Source organism: Chenopodium album, chromosome 20, assembly GCF_948465745.1.
Source record: "Chenopodium album chromosome 20, dcCheAlbu1.1, whole genome shotgun sequence".
NCBI lineage: Eukaryota > Viridiplantae > Streptophyta > Magnoliopsida > Caryophyllales > Amaranthaceae > Chenopodium > Chenopodium album.
Genome location: NC_137853.1, coordinates 41,160,814 through 41,178,764, shown reverse-complemented (window position 1 = coordinate 41,178,764; position 17,951 = coordinate 41,160,814). Strand labels below are relative to the sequence as shown.

At 34.4% G+C, this 17,951-nt stretch overlaps 2 protein-coding genes and 1 pseudogene across 2 annotated transcripts; 2 read left to right on the top strand and 1 right to left on the bottom strand.

Annotated features, from left to right (window-relative positions):
- Positions 1–1,007: 1,007 nt before the first annotated feature.
- LOC145598819 (uncharacterized) lies at positions 1,008–6,100 on the top strand. Its single transcript, XM_081655206.1, has 3 exons — positions 1,008–1,419; positions 2,231–2,360; positions 4,960–6,100. Exons 1-3 carry the CDS (start codon positions 1,287–1,289, stop codon positions 5,825–5,827), a joined length of 1,131 nt encoding a protein of 376 aa, XP_081511332.1. The 5' UTR covers positions 1,008–1,286; the 3' UTR covers positions 5,828–6,100.
- Positions 6,101–9,576: 3,476 nt separating this feature from the next.
- Positions 9,577–11,574, top strand: LOC145597261 (berberine bridge enzyme-like 22; annotated as a pseudogene).
- Positions 11,575–12,535: 961 nt separating this feature from the next.
- LOC145598806 (uncharacterized) lies at positions 12,536–16,548 on the bottom strand. Its single transcript, XM_081655195.1, has 3 exons — positions 16,214–16,548; positions 15,716–15,813; positions 12,536–13,710 (listed from the first exon to the last, which is right to left on the bottom strand). The coding sequence occupies exons 1-3, from the start codon at positions 16,325–16,327 to the stop codon at positions 13,152–13,154; spliced, it is 771 nt and encodes a 256-aa protein (XP_081511321.1). The 5' UTR covers positions 16,328–16,548; the 3' UTR covers positions 12,536–13,151.
- Positions 16,549–17,951: the final 1,403 nt, after the last annotated feature.

Sequence of the window (17,951 nt, the reverse complement as noted above, 5' to 3'; positions counted from 1 at the left end):
TACTTTATATTAATATATCCTTCTCCAACTACTATGGTTTAATTAATGTCTATATATTATCGATAATTCAATTGAAAACTCCATCCATTTACCTTCCAATTTTTTATTTATTTAGAGTAGTAAAAAAAAAAAAAAAAAAAAAACATTTAAGGCTCAATATTTATAGACCGTTAAGAGATGAAGAGAATGAAATTGATAACATAATCTCCCACCCAATAACTCTTATGTAAGATTCGAACACAGAGTTTAGGGTAAAAAAACTCGATAGACAAACCCAACTCTATTTTTAGTTTTCAAGGAGTGACTTCTTTGTTACATTAATAATAACCCAAATCTCTAGCCATCATAGTACTAATTTTGTCCAAACAATGATTGTCCTTGTTCTTAACTACAACTCTACAAGTAGAACTTAAATAGTAAATTATTTTCTCAAAAAAAACAAAAATAAAATAAAATTAAGGGCTTGTTTGGCATCATTTTTGGTTTTCAGTTTTCTGTTTTTTTGAAAACTAAAAACCAAAAACAGAAAATAAGAAAAAAGTGTTTCCACTTTTCAAAACTATCATGATTTTAATAAGTCTAAATAATTTTTGATTCATTATGTGACATATATAATATACTTTTAAAAAGCAAAAAACTAAAAAACAGAAAATCACAAAGATGCCAAACGAACCCTAAGAGTTCAATTTCTAGAGAGAGAAAGCGAGACACTAGACTTCAACGTCGGGGATGGAAAACCCCGTCACGAGGCTCCTGAGTCTCGACCCACAAAACGCCACGACTCCTTATTACACTTCCTTGTCAACGTGGCCCAATCCACAGCCGTTAATTCATTATTATGGTCCCACATTTACTCTCACTTTTCATAAACTTTTTCACTTTCTTATATTTCGGGAACCATTATATATACTAGTATCACACTTTATATTAAAATTTGCGGTATATATATATATATATATATATATATATTGATATATATATATATATATATATTATATAACTATATACAAGCACTATTTGTTACTCTCCCATGCAATAATATCACTCTATAACTCTTAAAAAAAAAAACATACCAAATATTATTGTTAGTAGTCTTCACTCTATAACAAACTTTTCTTTCTAAAAACACCTAAATCTTTGATCTTCTTTTCTTTCTTACTTCTTTTGCTTGGTTATTCTTACATACTTTCTTATTGTCACATTATTCGGTTTGTCATCGATCTCCATCCTTCTTATTATCGACTGACCTCGATAGCTTGCTTAGCTTGAGACAAACGTACACGGAGATGGGAAGAGCGCCGTGTTGTGAGAAGGTTGGGTTGAAGCGTGGGAGGTGGACGGAAGAAGAAGATAATAAGTTGTTGAAATATATTCAAGAAAATGGAGAAGGGTCTTGGAGATCATTGCCCAAAAATGCAGGTTTTACATCATTTTATTAATATTAATTTTTTTTCGTATGTCTATTTAATTTGTGTTATGAAGACAATAACATATTTTAGAAGTATGTAATGTACTACAAAATTTTTAGTTGATTATTAGTACTAATAACTAAATATTATTTTTGCTTCAAAAAAAAAAAAAAAAAACTAAATATTACTCTTATTATAGTAAAAATTAATTAGGTCCTCAAATATTTAAATAGTTGTGTCATTGGTAATAAATTGATGTATGGTTAAAGCTAAGTCAACTTGGATGTGATAAAAGCAAATAATTAATGATAAATTGTCTAGGACAAAAACAGACATTAATTTACCTATTGAAAATGACTTTAAGGGAATTCTTTTATATATTTTGATAAAACTTTGTAAGTGTTAAACAATTATTGTGATGATATTAAATTGCATGAAAATAAATATTGCTGGAATTGGTCCTAAAAAACTTCATTAGATTGATAAAATGAAATGTATCACCTTCAGTTTGGTTGGCAATCTTCATTTCCAAAAACAATTATAATTGTGGAACCCATAAATTATTTTAAAAAAAATTGTATGATTTATTGTATGATTTTATTAAAAGACAAATTTTTAATTAAATAATTCTGTATTTCTGTGAACATATGCCATCCTACAAGTTTCAGTAGCCTACTTGATGTTTATACTATACAATGAGGATCAGAATCACATAAATGGATTTTACATTTAGCATCATTGCTTTAATTACTTTTATTTAAAGGTTTGGCTTTTTTTAGAAATCCCAAAACTAATTTTGTACTGTTTCAAATTGCATGTAGGGTTATTGAGGTGTGGAAAGAGTTGCAGATTAAGATGGATAAATTATTTGAGATCCGATTTAAAGAGAGGAAATATCACACCCGATGAAGAAGAGATCATTATCAAACTCCATTCTACTATGGGTAATAGGTCAGTTCTTTTTCCTTTACAACTCTTTCTTTTTCAAGAAATTTTAAAATAAGGGCAATAATATTACTCGGTTACAGGATCAAATTATGTCCCATAACTTTTTCTTAGATATGATAAAAAGATAGTCCGATCCTTAATAATTTATAACTTCAACTTTTTTAGAACTTTGACGTTTACAATTCTGTTAAATTTATTCACTGTGATCCGTGTATATACAGTTTAATCAGTCATTTTAATTTACCGAGTGTATTAGTACTTTTAGTAGTGACTAGTGAGACTCATATGTTTTGCAATTTAAAGGGTGTCACCATTAAAATATTCACTTTCTATTTATTAATGTCTTATGATATGTCTATAGTCTCTTTACATTTAATATTGTTAGTTGATGTACTGTATCATTTAAAGCCTCCCGGTCTTTTTGGACTGTGAAAGTGGGCCGGTGAAGTGTGGCTTGTTTCTTTGCACGTAGTATAAAATTATAAATATTAAAACTGAAAATATGCAATGTATAGTCAATTTTACCAATTAAATAATATTCTAATTCTAATATAAAATTAATATAGTTTAGTTTATGATATTTCATTGTGTGATTTAAGGCCATGAGGTATATTTACGTGTAATCAATAAATAAATAATATAGGTATGCATGCATTATGCATAGTCTATATCATCATAAATTTATTATAAGGTTGTTCTTACAAGATGAACCTTGTTGGGTGTCTGTCAACTCACACAAACACGCGGACTATATAATGCATGGATAATCTAGAAACTTGTGAATCGGATTATCATGGATGAAATTCAGTAAATTTAATTAAATAAGGAAAAAAATTAATTTTTGTAGTATGAATAATATGCATGATTTTATTTTAAATTAATAGACACGATTCACGATGATTTTTAGTATTACTGAATGTCATGTACCAAGTATAACTTTACTATAAATATAAAACGTGCAAGTTACATCAGACTTTTTGAACGTATCTTTAAAAAAAGCGACTTTTTAAACTTTTTATAATGTCTTTTCAAACCCGCACTTTTTAAGTGTCTTTTAACGTATCTTAAAAAAGATCAATGTCCATGCATATAATAAACGGATTACTCCTTTAATAAAAACTACACCTTATTTTCTTAGAATTATCCTATAAAGCTTTCTAAAAAGAGATTATCTTTAATAAAAGGTGTACACTCGTGTTGCATGATTTATTCATAATTGATTCATTCATTCATAATTGATTCTAGGGACAATCCACTAAATAAAAAGGTGAATTCCATGCAAAATCATATATGATTATTCTTATGCCTAAATGTACAAACATAATTTTTTTTTTTTTTTTGAAAGCATGTACAAACATAAATAAGTACATATATTATCATTAATAAGATTAAATTCAATGTTACAAAGCTATAAAATTTGTTAATTATATTACTTGTAGTAAAATGAAGAGATTGATATGGTTTATGAGAAAAGTAGTATGGGCCAATTAAGAGGGTCATTTCACTCAAAAAGAGCGTTTTCACTTAATTATAATTATGGGACCATCAATGAGAAATAATCGTATAAAGAGAATAAGATGGTTGAGCATTAAAATATTAACCATTTGACATGTCTAAATAGTAAAATTCTTTTTATAATTTTGCGTTTTTGCTATAAGTTATAATTTGTAATTATAGAGTACGTTTTTAGAACCAGTACTGTTGAGCGCATGAACAACCCACATGTGAGCATTCTCTTGTTCCACATTAAAACACTATAGAGGGGGTGTAGTGGTAATGGAATCCCACATTGAAAGAATTCAAGAATTACCACCACTATATAAGGCTAAGGGGCTATTTCCCTCATTGCCATATGGTTTTAAGGTGGAACCTCCTTGGTCTTGTAAAGTGGTGGACTTGCACTCTTCCATGACAGGTGCGACCCAAACCCGTATTTGACAAGTACTCATATTAAATTGAAAATGTACGATGAAATTATGTCTTATTTACGTTTAAGTTGTACTACTCATAAGCAATAATTTTATACCCTTTTGACAAGTAAAAGGACTCCAAGATCGTTGGTAAAAATCAAACTCTAAGAAAAGGAACAAAATAATTTTGTCATCTTTTTTTCTGCGCAAGTTGGTAATCTTTGGGCCTATTATACTTTAATGATTTGTTTTCCGGACATATTTGCTCTTTAGTTGAGAATGACTTGTAATGTGGCCACCCCTAACAGCATGAAGAGGGAAAAACCCTATACCATGGCATACACGACGTGGCTATCAATCTGAGTACACGAGGTCCACGCGTGATTACCACTATTATCGCTCTCAATAATTTAGTTCAGTGAAAATAAATTAAAGTTACTCCTACAGTCCTACATTAATAATTAAATCGGACATGATTCCAATTTTTTTGATATAAAAAAGATTCTATATGTTAATTAGTCTCTAGATACGACTGCAAACATGTCTATTTCATTCTGTTGGCAATGACTATATGATCGGACGGTTAGGACCCATGCTATTATTACCTTGGTACACAAATAGGACCTCTAGATTAATAGCTATGTGATTCATTTACATTGTTCTTAAATGGCTAACACAATATATATATGCAGGTGGTCCATGATTGCTGGGCAATTACCAGGAAGAACAGATAATGAGATTAAAAATTATTGGAACTCTCATTTGAGCAGGAAAATCCATACATTTAGAAGGCCCAATGGTGATGCTAATGGTGGCAAAATCATCATTAACATGAGCAATGCGAGCGCGCCACCTAAGCGCCGTGGGGGCCGAACTAGCAGGGCTGCTATGCAAAGGAATAGAAACAACAAAGCCCTCATCAACAACAACAATGTTGCTAATGTTCTAGCAACAGTGGGCCCCACTAAGGAGATGAGCAATTTAGTGGGAGATAAAAACTTTAGTATACCCAAAAATAAAATTTATAATAATAATAATAATAATAATAATAATAATAATAATAATGAGGTGGAAAATGAGAATTTAATGTTTAATGAAGAGGAAACAGAGTTGTTGGGTATTGAAGAAATAATGGGCCTAGATGGGCTTTTAGGAATTACAAATGAAGAGAATAGTGTGGGCCCTAGTGAGATTAATGGACCTATGGGAATGAGCCCAATTGCAGAAGATCAAAATCATAATCAACACAATAGTAGTAACAACAACAATAATAACAATAATAATGTGAGTACATCCACAGGGTCTAATGGTGGAGGATCAAGATCAACAGCTTCATCATCATCAAACTTTGATCATCATGGTGGTTTTGATTGGGATTGGGAAATCGGGACCGTCGATTGTATCGGCCAAGATTTCAAGTTGTGGGATGAGAAGGAGCAGTTCATCTCTTGGTTATGTGAAAATGATGATCATTTGCAAGAGCCTCCTGTTTTTTCTGATCTTTCATCTGATTTAGATGCTGAGAAAGAACAAGCTATGTTCGCTTGGCTTCTTTCTTAAGAATTAGGAGACCCTACTCATGAGGAGAAAAATATCATAATGCAAGTGTTTAGTTAGATTTAGGTGTTCGATGTTTTCAGTGTAGTCTCATTAAATTTGTAACTTTATTTTTTTGGGTAGTAGTGATTGAGTTATCATTGTCTCTTTTTTTTGGTGTTTTAGATGTAAAGGTTTCCATTTGTGTCTCAATATTGCTCCTCTTTTTTTTGGCGGTTTAGTTAATGTATGTACTACTACGTATTGATGAACTGAATGATACCTGTTGTAAAAGGGAACATTTTGTCTGTTTTTTGCTTTCACTTTCTCCCTTTTTTAAAAAGCACGAGGAAAAAAGTACACATAAACTTATTACCATTGATACCATTTATTATCAATTAATCATCAATTCGTTAATGTCGTTACCATTGATACCATTTATTGTCGTGTTACAATTGTGCCCCATGAGAATTTCGGCTCTTAACTCCTAAGCAGCTGTAATGTGTGTATGAACATTAACTTGAATCAAATTAAATATCTTCATGTGCAATAATTTAGCTTGGTGTCAATACTACTATAACAACATAGATGATAGATGACAGCATCATTTTCATTAGACGATGTACATTTAGAAATGTTCAATAGGTACGCGTTGATTAATCGAGTACCCCGAAATAATGTTCTTGGAGATTTATAATTTAAGTAGGTTTAATCGAAGTATAATCAATTGATAATCGACAGTTAATACAAAAATCTTATCAAATTGTTATCAAAGGTCTGCTGTTGATTTAACTGCCATGTTTGGTTGGACCAAAAGATTTGGCTTGCTTCATGTATCTTTCATTGGTGGTATCTAATCAAGGTCGAATCATTTGACTTGTATTCACATTGTAGAGGACTCAAGTCAGCCAGAGTCCTTCCCTAGAGAGTCGAAGTTGGACTTAAATTACCTCCACCATATATATACTTTATTCTCGAGAAAGGAGAATGACTCTCATCAGATCTGATCCTCCCGAACTTCTCATTCCTTTAAATCCATGACGCAAAGTCAACAATTTAATTGAATGAATGAGTTGTATTCAGTTTAGTTTGTCATCACATTGATTTTAAGTTACAAGAGTATACCAAAAACAATACTACCTTCGTTTCTTTTTAGTTGACACGTTTTGACTTTAGCACTATTCACACACTCCCCTTTGACCGTGTTTTGTGCTTTATACGTAATGAAAAATATAGTCATGTGAGATCTTGTTAGATTCGTCACGATATATAGTTTCAAAATATCAACTTTTCATAATATTTGCATATCGGCAATTAAAGATATGAATGGTTGAAGTTGTGCATTGGCAAACGTGACTAAAGAAACGTGTCAACTAAAAAGACACGGAGGAAGTATAACATAAAGCAAAATGTGATTATGTGTAATGGTACATCAGTTAAATTCATGTCAAGTTTGTGTGTTCACTTAAAGTCGAATTCAAATTTTGCTCAACACCTTTATCTTAAATTCAAGTTATTTTGTCGTGTCATGTCATATTGTGTTCAATCAGGTCGTGTCACTTAGGGTCTGTTCTCATTGACTGAACTCAGCTGAGCTGAACTGAACTTATTAGAGCTGAACTGAATTGAACATTTTATAGGACAAGGAAATTAGGAGCTGAACTAAACTGAACTTATTAAAGCTGAACTGAACTGAAAATAATCGTATGAGAACAGGCCCTTATCATGGCGAGTTGGCCACTAAGTCCCTATATATTCAACCATATAGCCCGACCGATATAGTTAGACAACATTATTGCTATTACACTTACCTAGATCTAAGTCCATGCAATCTAGCACACTCGATTGAGATCGAAACTATTACTATGTGCTACCTAGTTTGGATTGTAATAGTTAAATGAACATAAATTAGGGCAGCCACTTGGAGTAAAGGACCACAAAATCTTGATCTAAGGATCAAATTCCTAAAGCTAGGTTGTAAAGAGGGTGAGAGCATTTAAGTTAGAGGAAAATAAGGGCGGCCATAATCAACAGATTGGCATGTGGCTCGTGAAAATGCTCAACACATTCTTGGATACAAAATGGTTTATGCCATTTGTATGCCAAAAAGTTCCTAAGAACGATTGGGATGTATATTCAATATATAACAATGAAAGGTCATGGAACATCTTCTACAAGTTGTTTACTTTATTCTTTGTTTGATCTCGATCTGTCTTTCTTGCTTCTTGATCCATTTATCTAGCACTCTATGCACGTAAATGCATGAGCAAATTTTAAATATCTAATTTTATAATCACGTAAGTACGTAACAGACATAACACATAAGTAACAATTTTTTGTAAAAAATCATGTAATAACAAGTAATTTAACCTTTACAATTTAATTTTATTTATATTTTAAAAAATATGCAATCTGCCTATACGTCTAATGGCCTTTAGCAATGAATGTATTAAGATGGTGAATATATAAATACAAACTACTAACAACATCATGAAATAACAATAGTGTGATTAACTTGCTGGGGTATGCAATCAAGGTCTCACATGGATAAAGAAAATAAGGAAGTTATGACTTGCTTTTAAGCGTCTACCAACTCCATTAGTATGAGGTCTTTTAGAAAAATGTCCAAAAACAAATCCCTGTGGACTAGCGCTCAAAAGAACAATATCATATTTATTAATGTGGAGTTGTGGTGTCCATGTGGCTTAACAAAGTGGATTGCCCAGCCCAACAAGTGGTATTAAAGCCGATGGTTTAGTTGGGACCAACACGAAACTCACAAGTCGGTGTAGAGTGGTGTGGCTCGATGACGTGGGTAACAAATCTTGGAGAACTAATTCTCTTCAATTTATTTTAGAAACTTATTATTCGTACTTATTATTGTCAAAAACAGAATAGAACAAATGTATATACTCTTACGGATTGCGAGTTGTATCTATTTTGGAAAATTGCCCAAAAATAGAGTGGTAATTTTCTAGTTACAATCACAAAATACAACACATTATAACATATGTACAAACCCCAGCTCAACATACTCTTCATCAGCAAACCCAACATTACTCCCATTTGTGCTTCAACCCTAGAATAAAGATGATAACATTAGAATTGTTTACATGTCTATATATCTTTATGTATCCTTTGGATTCTTCCTAAGAACTTGTAGTAGTTTGTGCCCAACCATTACTAATCAACAGAAAAAATAACATTAATGCCCAAGATCTTCCCTATGACAGGTGCATGAAGCTATTTCAACACATGGAACAAGTGTGCATGGCATAAGCTGCAGGTAGATCACTCACTCAGTTACACCCCCTACCCGAGGGGTGAGCGATAGATCGGAGTTTGGAAAGAGAAGGTCACGGCGGATATTCAGCCTTACAGCATGTTCAGAAAAAAAAATGTAGCTCAAACTACCCAGCTTCAGCATTACATTATAAAATACAACTTTGATCACATCATAACTTTCATCGCATACGCCGTTTAATGAACTTTGTTGTGTGTACTCAGTTAAGCATATACAAAACCTTAATGTAATGTCTACAGATGTTAAATTATTAACTAGTATAGCTGAGAAAATTAATTATACAGAACGATGCATGATTTTCACATAAAATTCCTAACCAAGACTCCTCAAATCCAAATATATAGATTAGCTAGTTAATCTTCAGATATCTATCTTCCATACAATCCAACTTTAATTTACAGCTCTCAAATAATATTCACACAGTTTAAGGGACTAAAATTCTGTAAATCTCAGCACCTAAAAACTTCAGATGAATAACCTTATGCCAACAATTTTCCTGCTTATGATCTTACTGTTTACTAAACCAATAAACTGCAAAGATTTTCTTCAATGCATGGCATCTAAGTTCTCTACTACTAATGTTTATACAAAAAAATCAACTTTATACCCCTCACTATTATTAAAATCACAGAAAAACCCAAGGTGGCTGAACTCCACCTTGGCCTTTAAACCCCTCTACATAGTAACCCCATCTCATGAACCTGAGATTGGAGTTACTGTCCTCTGCAGCAGAGAGCATGGCTTTCAGGTGAGAGTTCGGAGTGGAGGGCACGACTACGAGGGCCTATCCTACTGGAGCAGAGCTCCTTTTGTCCTCATTGATCTTGTCCACCTTCGCGAGATCAGGATCAACATGGAGGATCAGACGGTATGGGTTCAGTCCGGGGCAACACTAGGGGAGCTCTATTACAACATTGCACAGAGAAGTAGTACCTATGGTTTCCCTGCAGGTGTGTGCCCCACAGTTGGAGTCGGAGGCCATATCAGTGGGGGTGGGTTCGGGGCTCTGACAAAGAAGTATGGTCTGGCAGCTGATCATGTGGTGGATGCTCGCTTGGTTGATGTGAATGGGCGAGTTTTAGACCGGAAGTTAATGGGAGAGGAACTGTTTTGGGCTATTAGAGGTGGTGGAGGGGCAAGTTTTGGAGTGATTACTGCATGGAAAATCAAAATGGTTCCAGTTCCACTTACTGTAACAGTCTTTACAGTTCACAAAACTCTTGAGCAAGGTGCTAATAAGCTCGTTGATCGATGGCAACGGATTGCAGACAAGTTGCCAGATGATCTGTTCATTAGGATCATAGTTCAGAATGTGGGTGGTGGAAGTTATGGGGTAAAGAAAACTGTTCAAGCTTCTTTCAACTCTATGTTTCTTGGGAATGTTCAGAGGTATCAGTAATAACATGCATATACAAGTCTACTCTTTTCACACACCTGCTTATTTGTGTACACAAAAGCCAACCTAGTGTCAATTCAATACATCATTTTCCTGTTTGACCTTTATGTTCAAACAAAGGCCAGTAAATCTTCTCACAAACTCCCACCATTCAAACAAGGTCCAGTATACAGTCTCATACCTAGACTAGCTGACTAGTAGTCTAGTAGAGAGATATTTTCATCCAAACTAAGGCACTTGACTCGAGTACTCGACTACTAATGTTGGACACGCACTCGTGGCCAAATATAAGTCATGCCATATTCTAAAAATTTTGAATGCTTTTGATCTAAACTCCTAATAAAGTATCAAGTGTATGTTGTTTCTTGCTATTTCCATAGTGAAATCTGACATTATCTGAAATTCTATCACTTGCAACAACAGCCTAATCTCAGTGATGAAGTTAATCTTCCCAGAGCTGGGAGTGGAGGCAAAAGACTGCAAAGAAGTGAGTTGGATTGAATCAATTCTATACTTTGCTGGGCACCAAGCGGCACGTCAAGGGAAGTTCTCCTAGACAGAGATCATCAACTTTATAAGAGCTACTTCAAGGCGAAATCTGACTTTGTAAACCAAATCATACCTGTAACTGCCCTTCAACAAGCATGGGAGAGACAATTACAGGTAGATGAGGCTTACATGGTGATGGAACCACTTGGTGGGATGATGAACCGCATACCGGAAACACAATTAGCTTTCCCTCATAGAGAAGGAAACCTATATAACATACAGTATATAGTGAAGTGGAAGGTGAATGAGGCTGAGGAAGCTAGAAGGCATATTCAATGGGTAAGAATGCTTCATACGTTTATGAGTCCATATGTTTCTAAGTCTCCGAGAACTGCCTATTTTAATTATAGGGACCTTGATTTGGGCATTAATGGGAATAATGGAACTACAAGCTATCTGGAAGCTAGAGTTTGGGGTACCAAATACTTCAAAAATAATTTCGAGAGGTTGGCTAAGGCGAAGAGAAGAATTGATCCAAGTAACTTCTTCCGAGATGAGCAGAGTATTCCTCCTTTTGGCTAAAAGGAGAAAGCACAGAAGGTCTTGTGTAGTTGTGTGTCTAGTTCTATGTAAATTGACGCCAACAACTGAAAGTTATTTTTGCAGAATAGAAAACTGCTAATAGCCCAAAAAATGTAATAAAAAGTGAAATCTTTGCAAGTTCTTGGATTATTGCAAATCCAACATTCCTTAAGGGCACAGAAATTGAGCAGGAGAAGTAGAGAGAAAAAGGGGGTGAGTGAGTGAGGGTTCCGACTGTAGAGAAAAGGTACAGAGAAAATCTTAGCAAAATTTTACAACTTAGTGAGGAGAGGGAACAAAATGTCACACAAAAAAATCTTGGTCTAATTAGGGCATAGTAGCTTAAGGTGGTAGTGACCATTCCATCATAATGAAAAACAGGTAGAATCCGTAGAAAGGATACTTCTTATAAACTTATATTGCAATTCTAGAGCAGGTCCATTAAGTTCTAAAGTTTTTTCTTACCAGAAGATTGAACAAACATCGGGCAGTTTTTAATTAAAGCCAAAAGACACCTTCAATTAAAAAAGGGGAACCCTATTGGCTTACAGCAGGTCTTTTATACATAGCTGAATCAACTGAACTTCAGAACAAAAGCTTGCTCAAAGACCATGTTTGACATACAACCTCAACATATCTCTGTGAAGTTGAAAGTAATATATCCTAAACCATCAAATCACAACCTTTAAACTGGAACTTTCTGCCACTATGCACATTCATAGATTTTTTCAACCCCTAAACCAGCACCTGCTCAAGCGTCTCATAAATCATTATCATGCTGGTGTACCAAATTCCCTAAACCAGATTGTGTTCAGCTGTGGCCCAGCTCAGCCGTGTTTTTCTCATTTAGGAGCTCATAATGATGAGCAAATAAGTTTCCAAATGAGCAGGTTACAGCCTTGGGTATATCTAAAGCTAGTTACCAATTAGTCTTAAGTTCAGCTACCATCATAAGATCAAAAATCTCAGAGACTAGCATGATAACAGAAAAAATAAATCAACATATATTCGGGCACTGAGGTTTCCAAGCCATCTTTTGCAAGAAATAGATGAAAAACAGAATTGAGAACAGGGTCGTAACCATGGAAGGAGAAGAAAAAAATGAGATTGAACTTACAGATTTTTCCAACAGTCAAATTGATGATTAATATCAGCAGCAAACATCAAATATTCAACTTGCCAGTCTGACATCTGGAACAAAGAGCAGGGTTACAGCCCCCTTTGAATTTTAATCCAATAAGGCCACCATCAGTTAACTAATTACAAGTATACAACATATCTAGGAATTAAGCTGCGTACACGTGGAAGTCTCCAGATCTAACCTCAACGAAATTGATACTAGGCTGTTGTTATAATGGATCTAGGAGTGGGGTAACCAATTTGTTCCAGCATTAAGAGTCTCAAATATGCGGTCAACTAATAGCTTTTCTCATCATTAATCCCACAACAGATAACTTCGCACCAACAATCTTCATATGTCTTCACCGATAAAAGAAAAGAAATACAATCTTCATATGTGGGCCGTACAAGCATCAGACATCAAACACTGATATCAATAAACCGATTTCATATGACAGCTAGTCCAGAGATATGATTCTCTCAACCATAGTCACTGCCATTGAATCCTTTCTTTCATCGAATTCAGGATCAGAAGAAGGTATGACAGGACATCCTTCATCATGGTACTCACGTTCATCATCCAAAGGTTTCAAAAATGAGAATGGTCGAGTTTCAGATTCAACATTCTGCATTCCCTCTTGAGCTCCTGTAAATCCTAGATCAAATGTTGATGAGCATGAAGGCTGGGCTCTCATCTGCACAGATCGTAAAAGAGCAGCTTTCCTTAAGTCCCCTGAGTGGCATATATCACTCGGTGAAGAAGGGAATCTTCCTTCAGTATCAGAACCTCTCTGACGAGGTTGAGAAGAACCCGAGAAGGTACTGCATCCATTTGAAGGCTGTGAGGTGGTAGGAGGACTAGAGCAAAATGCACCAACTGGTTTATATCTATACGGGGAGACTGGACTAGTAGGACGGCTTTCAGATTGCGATGAGCAGGCACTCATGGGAGTTTCATAATATCGTGCATCATCTAAGTCTTCAGACATGGGTGAATACTGTATGGACAATTCATCTCTGCAATGAGTGTAAACAGATGTTAGATCAAACATTCAAAACGTTTAATATATGCGTACGAATGAGGGTTTCAAGGGTTGTTCCTTACTTCTTTCTTGGTTGGACAGGTTAGAAAAGCAATATTAGGTGAAAATTATTACAATACATAGAATCAAAGTGTTATAAATCAGAATGACATTATCTCCAAAACACCAAGTGACCAAACAATTTGCAAAAAAGAGAACCAAATAATAGTTGGAAAATCAATCGGAATCTGAGTTGATGATTAAGTTTTCTGGATAGGGCAGCGATGTGACTCTAATAGAGCAGAAATCAAATGTTAGGTTTTACCCAATAGTTCTCCCCAGGGGATATGTAAGCTGCACATATAAAGGCAAGTATTTACAGCATAACATACTTTGAGGTTTGAACAATAGTATTTTCCATTTCCATCCTTGATGCCAATGAGGTAGAATTGTGCATTATCAGTACGCCTTGAATACCACTTTTTTGCGATAAGAAGGAGAAGCAAAACTGGTCATAGTGCCTAAAGTCAACTCTCCCATTCTTGGCATACGACTATTTCAGCAAATAACATGTTGATTTCCCAGTTGAAAAGAAAAAAGACAAACTGTGGAAATTGCAAATTGTGTAAAGCTCCTTTTGTGAATTTAACAAGTGTAATAGTGTATGATACCCTCAGATTCCTCACTGTAGGACATAATGATTCTAGAATTCTATACATAAGCAGAAATTGGAACCAAAATCTTCTGTGATTTATTCTGGTCATGTTACAGAAAGAGGCAGAGTGGTTCTCATGCTTCCATTGCAAGGCTTGAAAGGCCAAAAGCACACACTAATCAACTTTAGTATGCAGGAGGTGTGTAGCGCGGCATTATTTAGCTAAATCTTGCCAGCTTATGTATTTAACAAGATAAGATAACATTATGCACTCATGTACTTTGAATCCATATTATTCTTGCACTGTTGTAGCATGAATGAATGAAATCTCAATATCTAAACAAAATATTATGTGTGCAATAAGCAAAGGATAAACCCATTAATCCCTTTGCTGTTTTAGTAATACTGTATAGAAGAAACCAAAAAAGTTTTTCGAGAGAAAAGTACTTTAATGGAAGGAGAGTTATGGTCCGGTAGGAGTCTTCATAAGGTGGGTTTTTCTGCCAGGCGCCAGCTGATTGGGTGGCTCTAAAATTAAATAGTGCAGTGAAAGTTAGTCCACTGTTGGCTGAAGGCAAAGGCTTGTAAGGAATACCTTGGCTGCTTTTGCTTCAGCCTTCATTGCTAATCTTTAAAGCTTTCACCTCTCTAAAGCCTAGCTCATGGCCCTGTCAAGGAAACTTGACCTGAATGAAACTTTGCTTACGCAAATTGGTAATTAAGGTTTATAATGAGAGATGTGTATGATACCCTAGGATTCACTGTGAAATTGCACTTCGTGTAAAGGAACCAAACTGCAAGGGCACTATCTAGCACTCGGTAGGATAACTAATTTCCATTTTACTTTCTTATAGTTAATACAGGGCCAGCACCTCATTTGCACCAATAATATTTCTAAATTTTACCAAACTCAAAACTTCATACAAAATAACCTCTTTTAGGGAATAGGAATGTTGATGTGTGGTAGATCATCTACTCATGAGGCCGATGGACATCTACACCATTGATCCAAAAGTTTCAGAGAGCAGATATGCTAGTTCTCATCGACTAAAGCACAATTGTATTACACATACTATTTCAGGATCACAACAATCTCTGTCAGCACCCTGCATTCTTGCATACTGACATATATCATCAGGACAGATTAACACATGTAACAAGCGATAATATCCACCCAAAGTACACACAATCATTGTTTTATTCAAGTCAAAATATTGAATATCTAACACGGGAGTACAAGGTTCAATGCACGTTGCAGGTAACATGGGGAAACAAGAATAATCATTTGAATATTGAACACAAATGATAAAATGCATGAAATCAAACCCCCAAACCACCACCTCACCTTGAATAAAACATGCTTTCAGACCTCGCCGGAGAATCCAACAGATTTTCAGGAATTGGGTCTCCCACAGTCAAACAATTTAAGCTTGATGCCATCATCTGAAAATATTCTCACAATTTTCAAACCCTTAAATCAACAAGAGCAACAACTACTGAGCTCTACACTATCAGACAGACAGAAACTATGCAAACAAATCAAAATCCCATATCTTCAGCATCATCATACCAAAGTCTTCACCTTTTCTTTACTATATTAATTAGGAAATTAATAACAACCCCCTAAGGATGGTTGAGTATAATAACACATCGACACGTGATTTTGTCATGAATTCCGAAATTATTTGGTATTTTTTCATTTGACTACACTCAAACAATCAGGCAGACATTGATCAATACAACATACAAATTGTTCAATAATATATCAATCGTTCATAACCAAATTATATTTGTTGAATGTATATAAATAATTAAATACAATTATATAATAGAGGAGAGAGACCTCACTGAGATAACGCTTATGAGAATGAAGATTGTCGATGTAAACTTCATCTTCAGGATCTCTGCTTCTCTTCCCACTTGGAGATGGTGTTGGAGAGTTGGTTTCTGATCCCATTTTGTAATTTTTTTTTTTTTTTTTTTTTGGGTATTTAGGAATTCAGAAAGTTCGTTTCTTTTTCCAAAAATTATCCCTCTAATTTGTCTGGCTTCTTAAATTTTCTGGGAATTGTAAATTATGAAGAAGACAAGCTGACATCAGGAGAAATTTGGGAAGGAATACTGAGCTCTCATTCTTCGTCCTGTTGAGAATTCAGACCATATAAAGGAAACTTTTCAGAAATTGCTCCAAGAAAATAACGGCCAAATCTCTTGAGGCAAACTATAAATGAGAAAATCCAAGTTTGATTAAGTTACGGGTAAATTCAACTTTCACTCTAAGGGCCTGTTCTCATACGCTGAAATTCACTTCACTTTAGCTCTTAATTTCCTTCTCTTATAAAATATTCAGTTCAGCTCAGCTCAGTCAATGAGAACAGGCCCTAACTCTGTGAATATATCTCTTCTCACAACCTAATCATTTTCTTTAATTTTTAAAAGGAAATTTTGACAATTACCACCTTTTGTTATGTCCATTTTAGCAATTACCACCTTCTATTTTTTTTATTTTTTTTTAAAATTACCACCTTCTATTTTCAAAAACATCAAAAGTTACCACCTTTTTGCCCCTCAACTACCACGTGTGTGACGTCATTTTGGGCCCATTATTTCCCTTCCCTCCCTATTTCCCTCACATTTCTCATTTCTATTTGGATTCTCATCTCCCCTTTCACTTTTTTCCCCCAAACCACCAATAATTGTTCGTCAATTTTGATTTGGAGGAGTGAATTGAAGTGTTTTTGATTATTTGGGGGGAAAAAAGTGAAAGGGGGGATGAGAATCGAGTTAGGAATGAGAAATGTGAGGGAAATAGGGAGGAAAGGGAAAGAATGAGCCCAAAATGATGTCATGTGGTAGTTGGGAGACAAGAAGGTGGTAACTTTTGATGTTTTTGAAAATAGAAGGTGGTAATTTTCAAAAAAAAAAAAATTAGAAGGTGGTAATCGCTAAAATAGACATAACAGAAGGTGGTACGTAGTTGTCAAAATTTCCTTTTTAAAATGAATAAAATAATAAAGTGGCGTAGAAATTAATGTATAAAGTTGTGACTCGAAGATAAACTGGAAGTTTAACGTTAAAATAAAATAAAATAAAATTTTTACCATTTTTAATCGAAACAAATTTTGCAATAGAAAACAACAAAAACAATGAAATCGAAAGAATAAAGAGAGCAAAGACATACCAGGGTAAAGAGAATTAGCAAAGCTTGACTCCACTACTGCAAAATCCCAGCTTAAATTGTGCTGCACTGGTGTCGATTTGTTTTCCCTAATTTTCGCAATTGAAACCCTAGATTTTCTAAGTTTTGAAATTATCTTGAGATGATTGACTTGAGGAGACACTTCAGTATCTATTTATAATGTATTAAATAGGTCTAACGACACAAAGTTATCTTTTCAAGGGAGTCTATCATTTGCAACAAATTCGAAAATTTGCACTTATCTTTTGATTTGGATATTTCTCCATTAGTTATCTTAGCTTGTCTTTTTTGGTAATTAAGCTTGCCTAGTAGAAGTCACTTAAACATCTAAGAGTCAAGCTGGGGGCAAATTGTTATGCCTAAATTTTAATCTCAGGTTCAC

Excerpts from the sequence above, each read along its gene's own strand:
- LOC145598819 (XM_081655206.1), top strand. The coding sequence starts at position 1,287 with ATGGGAAGAGCGCCGTGTTGTGAGAAGGTTGGGTTGAAGCGTGGGAGG. Across the intron at positions 1,420-2,230 it reads ATCATTGCCCAAAAATGCAG|GGTTATTGAGGTGTGGAAAG; the intron begins GTTTTACATCAT and ends AATTGCATGTAG. Across the intron at positions 2,361-4,959 it reads CATTCTACTATGGGTAATAG|GTGGTCCATGATTGCTGGGC; the intron begins GTCAGTTCTTTT and ends ATATATATGCAG.
- LOC145598806 (XM_081655195.1), bottom strand. The coding sequence starts at position 16,327 with ATGGGATCAGAAACCAACTCTCCAACACCATCTCCAAGTGGGAAGAGA. Across the intron at positions 15,814-16,213 it reads ATAAGCGTTATCTCAGTGAG|ATGATGGCATCAAGCTTAAA; the intron begins GTCTCTCTCCTC and ends GAATATTTTCAG. Across the intron at positions 13,711-15,715 it reads GAAAGCATGTTTTATTCAAG|AGATGAATTGTCCATACAGT; the intron begins GTGAGGTGGTGG and ends CACTCATTGCAG.